The sequence below is a fragment of the Aspergillus aculeatus genome (genome assembly GCF_001890905.1).
Source record: "Aspergillus aculeatus ATCC 16872 unplaced genomic scaffold ASPACscaffold_49, whole genome shotgun sequence".
NCBI classification, from domain to species: domain Eukaryota; kingdom Fungi; phylum Ascomycota; class Eurotiomycetes; order Eurotiales; family Aspergillaceae; genus Aspergillus; species Aspergillus aculeatus.
Genome location: NW_017963024.1, coordinates 1 through 10,586, shown reverse-complemented (window position 1 = coordinate 10,586; position 10,586 = coordinate 1). Strand labels below are relative to the sequence as shown.

The 10,586-nt window shown below is 25.4% G+C and overlaps 1 protein-coding gene across 1 annotated transcript; it reads right to left on the bottom strand.

Moving 5' to 3' along the window:
• Window positions 1–4,369: 4,369 nt before the first annotated feature.
• On the bottom strand, window positions 4,370–7,396 carry ASPACDRAFT_37734 (PX domain protein; the record flags this gene model as incomplete). Its single annotated transcript, XM_020200331.1, has 2 exons — window positions 4,370–6,797; window positions 6,855–7,396. The coding sequence occupies 2 exons, from the start codon at window positions 7,394–7,396 to the stop codon at window positions 4,370–4,372; spliced, it is 2,970 nt and encodes a 989-aa protein (XP_020050925.1).
• Window positions 7,397–10,586: the final 3,190 nt, after the last annotated feature.

Sequence of the window (10,586 nt, the reverse complement as noted above, 5' to 3'; positions counted from 1 at the left end):
TATGATTAAAAATGATAAATTAAGTTTTTTAGATTACGATCTATTTTTTATTTTTTTATATTCTTTATTATCTTTTCAATAATATTTTGATATATCTTTTATATCTTTAGCCTAAATTAAATATATATATAATAAAAATAATATATTTTTCAAATTCTCTCTAAACTATAGTTTATTTAATTATATAATTTTATTCTACTATCGAAGATAGTATTCAAATACTATTTATTAATATTAATATTATTTTTTTAATTTGAAATTTTATAATCAGATATTTTTAACACTAAATAAAAGAAATTTTATTTTTTCATAATTACTGCTTATTACTAGCTAATATCTTTTCAAAAAATTAATCTAATATAAATCTAATATTAAAAAAAACATTATTATAAATAAAAACATTATTAATATATATAATTATAAATTTATTAAATATTTGCAAAGGATTTTGTTTATTAGTTCTTAAAAAATAACAAATCTATTAATTAGGTCAAAAAAAGAATTTTATATTTATATATATTGTAGTATAATTAGAAAGTAATTAAATCTTTTGAGTTAGAATTTCTATAAATATAATAAAAGCTTTAATTAATATTTAGTTTTATATAGATTTTTATTTATTCTCATTAGTTAATAATTTTATAAATTAATAATAATAAATATAAATTCTTTTTAATTAATATATTAAATTTTTGATAATCAATATATATATAGTTCTTTTTTAGATTTTTAGATTATTAAAATAGATAATTTAAAAAAATGGTATTCGGAACTATAAATCTTTTTTTACATTTTTAATAATATAATGTTTAGCGGTTTTTAATTCGTTTATTATTATTTTATATAAAAAAAGATATTTTAATAGAAATTCTTTATTAAATTTAATCTTATAATTATAAATATGAAATAATAATAAAATATAAAAAACCTATTTTGAAAATATTTCGATTGGATTATAATATTAAAAAAAATATTTTTATAATTTTGTATTATTTTTATTTAATAAAGAATATTCATATTTTTTATTAATTATTTTTTTAGTTTTTTATACAAAGATAATGAAGATTTCTAACTTAAGTTTTTTAAATATTATTAAAAACCGATTGCTTTTATTAATATAATTTTTAATTTATTTCTTAATTTTTTAAAATTTAAACATAATATTTTATTTATTTAAGTAAATATTTCGGTTTAATTTATTTTATAGAATCTAATCTTATTTAGTTTTATAAAATTTATATTCGGAGCAGCAGGTTTCAATTTTTATTTTATTATTTTTTAATACTTTTTTTACGAAAAAAACTTATTTTTAGTAAGATATTTTAGTATTTTGTTATTATATAAAATTAAATTCTAAACTGATTATAAATTTTTTTAAATAAAACATTTTTTACAAAACAGCAGTTAGTAATTTTTTATAATCTATTTTTTAAATTTAATAATTAATTTATTTTTTATTTAATATTTTTTAATATTTAAATATTTACAGAAAATTTATCTGTAAAAGTCCTATTTAGATTTTATTTTCAAATAAAATTTTATTTAATTATATTAATTAATTTTTTTAGTAGTCGGATAGAACTTTTTATTTTATTAACTATAATTTTTCTAAAATTATATCATAAAAATCTAAATCTAATATTAAAAAAGAAATTTAATTAAAAAATTATTCTTTTATTATTAAATTAAGATAAATTGCATATATTAAAAGTATAAAAAATCTTATATTAAATTTAATTATATTTTAAATATTTTATAATTAAAATATTTTTATTTTTAAAAATATTTTTGTTTTGACTGTAAATTTTATATTAATATAAATATAAATATTTGTTTTAATATTTATTAGAATTTAGACAAAGACTGTTATAATATTTTTTGAATTAAAAATTTAATTATAAATTAGGTTTAAAAAATTTTAATAATATTTTCTCATCAATATACTACTAGTTTATATTTAGTACGTCTAAAATAAATGTTTTTTAAACTAAATTTTTTATTGATATATTCTTAAATTCAGCTTTTTTTATTATTTGAATTAGAAGTATTTTTTTAATAATTATGATTTAAATATTTTAATTTTTTATAATAGAAATATTTTTCTTTACCTAATAGTATAATATAAGTTTTTTATTTATATAAAATTTTAATAAGATTTTAATTTTAATTTTATTAACTGTAGAAGTTGTTCAACTATTTAAATTATTCTTATAATTTATAAAAAACAAATAATAGTATTTTATATTTTTATTTATATTTTTAAATAGATTAATATAAATAGTAGTATACTAATTACAATTAATATTAAATTTTAGATAATTTAGATTCTAATATATTATATACTATTATAATTATTTTAAAATATTATTTGTTTAACTATAAATCTTTATCTTTTAATCTTATATAATTAATAACGATAGTAGCAGAGTTCTTTTTAATTTTAATAATAATAATTATATATAAAAAATTTATTTTAAATTTTTTTATTTTTTAGTTGCGGTACAGTCTACAGCTATAATAATAAAAATTTAATTAAAATTTTTATATATAATTAATTATTATTAAAATTAAAAAAAACTCTGCTACTATAATTATTAATTATATAAGATTAAAAGATAAAAATTTATATTTTTTTAGATTTATATTTTTTAAAGCTGACTGTTATTACTGTCGGTTTGTATATAAAATTTTTTTTAAAAATAATAAAGAAATATATATTTTATATATAATTGCGAAAAGGTTTAAAAAGCAGATGTAAATAAAAATAATATTTAAAATTATATAATAAATATTTAAATTAACTTAATTCTTTTAATTTAGTATTTTTTAATAAAATCTTAAGTATAGAAAGAAAAGAAGAAAGAACAAGACAGCTATATATTTTTACAATATTATTTTATCTATATAGAAAATAATAAAATAAATAGGTCAAACTAATTAAACTAATTTAGATCTGGGAATCTGTCCGGTTTGTTCTTATACTTATTTTAATTATTTTAATCAATTTAGTTAATCTAATTATTCCAATTGATTTCAAAAATTTAATCACTTTGATTTATTAAATTTATTTATCTGATCTATTCTGTTAATCTAATTAGTTTTATTTAACAGATTTATTATATTTATTCTGTTTGATATCCTAAATTATTTTGATAATAAATAACCTGTAGATTTATATATTTTTCTGTTTTTTTTCTTTTTATGATTAATATTTTATATTTTTAAATACTAAGTTGATAGAAATAAACTGATTTTTAAAATCATAATATAAGAAATGTATTAAATTTTCTAAAATCTTTGAATTAATATTAATAATTTATTAAATAATATATATAAATTAAAATATTATTATAAATCTTACCAAGACGCCTTCCGGAGAAAAAAATATAATTATAATATATTTATAAAAGAAACTTTATAAATTAAGAAAGAATTTTGATTTTTAAAATTAATAGTATATTTTAATAAAAAAATAAAAGAATTATTACAAACTAGTAGTCTTTATCCATTAAAAATAAGTCTTATAGAACAAAATTATAATATTTTTAATTAAGAACATATTACAATTATAAAACTAAAAATAGCAATAGATTATAAAAACTTATAATATTTTATAATAAATATAAAACCTTTATAAAGATTAATTATATGAATACAGCAGCTTATAATTTTTATATTTTTTTAATATGTAAATTAAACATATAAAATTCAGCAGACATATTATTATAAAGATTTAACTATATTAAAAAAATATAAAATGTTTATAAAAAACCCAAAACATTATTCTATAGTAATTAAATAATTTTCTAAGATTAAAAAAATTATTTATATAAAGCTGTTAATAATAATAAATATTAAAAAATCTAAACAATAAACTCATATATAATGTTCTAAAGATTTTATATAAAATATAACTATAGAAGGCTAAAAGAAAATTATAAAAAATATATTTTTTTTAATGTTGAAAAAAAGTTATAAAAAGATATAATTTTATAAGGCTGAAAAAATATAGAAAATATATTTTTATTTAGCTGTAAAAAATTTATAAAAAATATAGATTTATAATATTATAAAAAAACAAATATTTTCTTATATAATAAAATAAAATAATTATTATTATAAAAGCTAGAGTACTCGGCATTTGTGAGTAAATATAAGGTCTATGCTGATAATCACATGAATCGAGCATGAATTGAAACGCCGACACATTCAGATATGAGGTTCCAAACCCGTGTCCAGGCAGTGGGGTAAGAAGTGAGAATTGAAGTCAGCAAAACATAATAGATACATCTGTCGGGCGATGATTCTTATCCACTTCTGCTGATGTGCTGGGCTAGCATATTTCAGTATGTGTGTGGTACATATACAGCTAGAAGACAAACGCCCTCAGCACCTGTAGCAGGAGGGAAAACATAAATCCTTGTGCGATAATTCTGACCTGGAGACAATCAAAGAGCTTACCCAAAGCTTCTTTGCTAGCAGCTGTTCCCATGATACCGGTGAGCGCCTGCGGTAGCCCTTTTTCAACAAACAGCCTTCGCGCAGTCTCTTTCAGGTGCTCTTTCTCTGGCCCACTCATAGGTCCACGCCAGTTTGTAATCTCAGCTTCCGTGGGAAGAGCATGTTCACGAAGTTTCATGAGATAAGATCCGATTGCGTCATCAGAAACATGTGAGTTGATAACTGACTCCTGAAACACCCCGCGAATTGTCTCCAAGTTCGGGTTTCCTGGGCGCAACACATAAGATTTGGCGGCATTGAGCAGCCTTCGGCGAATATCCCAGACTGAGGACAATGTATACAGTTCATTAATCACGGCAAAGATGAGTTCCAGGGCCGTCCGGGCTTCCTCTCGTGTGATAGAATTGCCTTGGATCCTTCTTTCTTGTTCCTCTACTTGGATTGTGCGACAATCCATTCTATCGCCAGGTGCACCCAGCATCTTTGGGCTGCTTAAGGAGCACTCCCCAACGCTTGAGGAATCGACTTCAGAGTCCAAGATAATGGAAGCCGGACAGTTCAAATCATTGCCGTCAACTGCGGCTGCTTGAGACATGCCAGGCGGTATACCTCCCAACGACCGAGTTATGTCTGACGGCTTCTCATCTGCAGAAGATCGTGATGGCATCAGATGGTTTCTATTATCGAATAGCATAGGATGAGCCCAATCACAGGAAACTTCACTCGATTGAGTGACAATAGGGTGCTGGGTCGAAGAACCACACCCGTGCTCAAATTGCTGGTCAACGACTGAGGAATCCTGATCAGATCTGCTACTTTCAGCGCCGGGGGCAAGCTCTTTGCCGCCTCCACTCCCGAAGACGCCAGTCAATCCTTCAAAAACACGTCCCGGCACGCCCTTAGGCGCATTGGCAAACACATCGAGAACGCCCTTCCCCATTGCCCCGAGTGTATTCTGGACCGGAAGGGAAAGTACCATCTTCCTTGACGCAGCGACTGGACCAGTACCCATGCTGCCATCTTTGTTAAGGAAACACTTCATCTTTTCACTTTCAGCAAGTAGTCCATTCTTGAGGGCACAACGAAGATACTGCTCTAGTCTTTTGGCTAGACCTAGTCTGGTCTGACCTTTCCACGGAGGTAGAGCTGGGAAAAGATCCATGAAATCATGAATTTCGTTCAACTTCGAGATCGTACCCAGGGTATTGTGAAGGGATTCGAAGTCAGCATAATTCCTGAACACCATCCAGCCGGTAGACCTTGTCAATTGCGGTTCTATTTGAAGCAAAAAGTCGCATGTTGGCTTAAATCGAAAATGTTCACCACCTTCCGAGTCCAGATCAAGATCGATACTCAAAGAGGCATGATGAAGCGTCAGATATGGGGATGATGCCTCTTCATCCAATACTATGTCGCCAGTAGGTGACGTCGATGATTGAGGGAGAGCTGACATTTCGCAATTCCCGCTTTCCATTACTTCTGGTGTCATGTGCTTTTCTGCATGTACGAGTGACAATTGACTGTGAAGACTTACACCGGAGAGGAGGCAATTCGTGCCTTCGTTGCTCGTCACAGAAGGAGCTCCGGCACGACCTCGGTTTTGTGCGAGGTTTAGAAATTCCTCCCTCTGCGCGGATTCAGCCGAACCGTGTTGCTTGAAGGATCCCGCATCTGTATTTTCCGCTGTTGTTATTGAGCTAGTAGGAGAGTCAGAATCTCGCAGGGGAGAAGCGTTAACTTCACATGACTTGAAATTGCAGTCAGACATCGTCATCCGACTGGTATCATTGACTGTCAAGTCTTGATTTCTGGCTTTATCAACACCGACATCTATCGCGTGCATTATTTGGGATTCACCTTCTCCAAGAAGTTGTACGATCCAGGCATTGATGGTCTCTGGCTGTGAGAGAGCTGAGACGACCGAGTCGGACATGAGACTGGAAAGTACATCACGAAGAAAGTGTCTAATCAGGGTGCAATCATGGACGTTCGAATCGAGGTATCCCGACAAAATGTCTTCTGCTACCATGTTCATTTTTCTTCGCTGCTGTTCTTTTTGTAGGATATTCGCTAGGTTGCTGGCTGGATGCAGATCTAGATAGCGTGAGATGAATCGCTCGGGTGGTTCCGCAAATTCAGCCGCATTGAAGGCAGCAGACAACTCATTCAAGAACACGATCATGAGGGAGCTAGAGTTAATGAGAAGCTCCAGGAAAGTGTCGGCAGGTCGCTTGTGGGAAATATGCAGCCCCAATCTCGTAACAAAGCCGACCAGCACTTCTCGACAAGAAGTTGTAAATGTTGATTCAGGTGGTAATATTCGCTTGGACCACTGGCTATATGATAGATTTATATTGTGAGCTCGGTATGCAATTGAACAGATAAGGACTTACTTAACATATTTATTCAGAATCTCATCTGTAATTGACCTTAAGGATGCAGCTGTCTTCGGTCCAAATGAGGAGAAATCAGGTTCAATTGTATGCATGCTCTCATTTTGCCCCTCGCTCTCACCCACCCGTTGTTCATTGCGGCCAGGTTTCGGATCTTCGCAATCAAGTAACCGGCCTGGAAAGGCTTGTAATGGTTCGATCTTCTTTGATCGGTTCTTTCTCAATATTCCACCAGTAATTTCATGGGCTGTATTCTCCCAGGAAGAATGCAAGGTAAAGCCAGCAAGAGCTCCCATCAGAAGGAAGCCAAATTTTCCTAGAATAAAAGCAGTGGTGATAGTAGCAAATGCAACAACACCTAGAAGTACTTCATTACTGGTCGATGTAAGAAATTGAAGAGCCACATCGACAGTGCTTGTCAAGTTTAAGAGACCGTTGTTGTGGGCTGCAGATGTTCCTTCATGATGAAGTAGGTTATGCTTGTGGTGGATGTCTTTGTCTATAGGTGGGCGACGATTGATGTTGGTGTTGTCATCAACCATTGCGGTTACTGAATAGCAGGATAGGTCAGAATTTAAGTGGGAAGTAGATCTGTACGGAACACATAACAGAATATGGAGGTCAGTGCTATACTGCATAAAAAGGAGATATATTTACATGTACTGAGTACTGAGTAACTTACTAGTAGGTAAGATAATATCGGATATCAGTCATTACCTGGATATCCATATGTACAGGACTCCGTACCATCCAATAAATTGCAAGCCACCCGTCACGTGAACTGCCAGGATAGTCTATAAAATAACAGAATGGTATAAAATAGTCAAATTCTGTGAGATTCAAATAGTATTACTCAGCGGGGTCGTTCCCAATTGACAGTGGAGACTTGATTAATAAACTCAGATCTGCCTTTCATAGAATTTGCCATTGCATGAATACGTGGGTGTCAATATGTATGAAGTAGATTGTTTAAAAGGTAGAAGAACCAAAAAATTGAAGAATTTCTAAGGACAAAAATATACTGTGGCGTGCAAAATAAGATTGATTGAATGTGGTTGATTCAATAGAGCTATCTAGAATTCTGCAAATATTTTAGGATAAAGAGATCAAATGGAATACAGTGGACGACTATTTACACCGAAGATGCTAAATATCTATATACATCATATAATAAATGTTTCCTGAGAAAAATATGACTTCAGCAATAAAAATAGAATAAAAAACTAGTGTATATTACTTATTTTGATGTTTTCTATATTACAGATAAAAAGAACTTCAATATATAGTTGATTTTAAAGCAGATAGTAAATATCAGGAACCTACTTGATGGAGTAGACATTGATTGGATAAATAAAAGCAGTCTTCTGTTTATTATGAAACTAATTCTCAACAATTACAAATCTCAGAAATCATAGAAGATATATACTATATTAGAAGATTGGCAACATAATAATGAAGATATTTGAATTAGAAATTTAAGAATTTGTATCAATTATTTTAAAATAAGCAGCAGTATAGTAGATGTTGCCCACTGTGCTTCTGCACTCTATGGCCGTTACCTACTGTAACTGTCTCTGGATGTGGTATATTATTTTAGATATCTTTTTATATTACTGGCGTCTACAGTGTATTATATTAGTATCTATAACAAATTTTGATATTATTATTTATAATCATTTTGTAATTATATTTATATATTGAATCATATAACTTGTTTATGTCAATTAGGTGATTAGTGTAATCAGTAAAGTACGATTTGATATAATTAAGATAATTAATTATAATAATTATTATTAATAATAAAAGACGAAAAACTGAATTATATTAGGGTTCTAATATCAGGGCGGTAAGAAAGACAGTTATATGAATAAATAGCAGAATATTACTATAAATAAATAAATATAACATATACCGAGCTTTAAAACACATATTTTCATTATTATTTATATATATTGAAAAGAAATAGATATACAGAATATTAAAAAAATAAAACATTAAATAAGATATATAAAAATATAAAGACGTCTACACAAGCGAAGATAAACAGTTTAAAAATATAAAAAATATGAGAATAAATACTATATTAAAATTAGATTTTATTTTCATCTTTTAATTTATAGTTATAAACAAGCTTAAAAGTATTGATATTGAATAAATATATTTATATATTTTCTTAGATTATATTTGTCAACCATATAGCCAGTTGGTAGCCTCAGGCTCGCCAGTTCGCTATCTCAGGCTTACTAGTTTACAGAGTGGATTTCTAAGTTCCAGTAACTTCTTAATAGAAAAAACAGTTTGAAATAATATTCTTTTATTTATTCTATTATATATATTTAATAGAAATTTATTAGTTCTTTTTACTTTTATATATTATTTATATATTATTTATATAATCGCAGAAAATCTTAGAGAATTAATATAACTATTCAGCTATAAATAAAAGATTAATTCTTATTATTATTTTAATTAGTAAAATAAGCAGTTTTAGTTTAATTTATTCAATTCAATTAATTTAATTAATTATTTATTTAAGAAATTGATTTTATTTATTTTTTACTTTACTTTTATTTTTATTTTATTTTTTAGTTAAAATCTATATGAAATCCTATATGAAGTTTAAATAAAAAATAAGATTTTAATAAAATAAAAATAAAAATATTTATAATTGTTTTTAATTATATGTCTGATTATATTCTTACTTTAAGTATTTAGTAATATCTAAGCTTTATTTGTTTATTATTTTAATTTATTTATTTAAATTTTAATTATAAATCAGTAAACTGAAAAAAGTATTATTTTAAATAATTAATCTAATTAATATTTTTAAATTAATCAGATCTAATTATTTACTATTAATAAAAGTATATAGAAACTAGTAGATTTAAATCTTTTAATTAAATCTATTTATTTTAAAAAGTTTATTTTATTTTTGATTTATTAAATTAATTAATATATTATTTTTATTTTAGATTTTAGTAAATCTAATTATTTATTATATTAAAAAGTCGAATAAAACTATTACTACTAATTTCAGAAAAAGACAACTACTTTAAAACTAATCTTATTAAATTAATCAATTAATTTTATATTAAATAGATAAAATTAATATACTATATTTAATAAAAAAAATCTTATCTGATTCTAAAAATTTTAAAAACTAGAATTATTTTTATCAATTAGTTTTAAATAAAAAGAGTATGAATAAATATACCAAGCTCCGGTTGAAAATAAGGAATTCTATTAAAAATTATATAAATTAATAAAAATTAGTTTATTTAAAAACAGTACAATCAAAGTTAAATAAAATATTTAATTTAATTTAAATAAATATATAACTTTCTTAAATTTATTTAAAAATTAAGAAGAAATTCTATAACAATATAGCAGATTAGATTAATTAATTATAAAATAAAAAAGATTTTCTAAATTTTCTGAAATCACCCGCCGAATATATAACTAGATTTATTTTAACTTTTAAATTAAATGATTTATTGAATTAATAAAATAAATTAGCTAGACTATCTTTCAGAGCTAATTTAATAAATTAAATTTTTTTAAAAGAAAATAAATTAATGAATAAAAATTATAAAAATAAAAATTAATTTTATTTATATAAGTTAAAAAATAATAATATATTTTATAATTTTAATAACTATGTCTATATTAATAAGAATTTCTAAAATTTTTAATTAAAAGTCTGAAGAAGAAGCTTTAAACTATTTTAAAAAA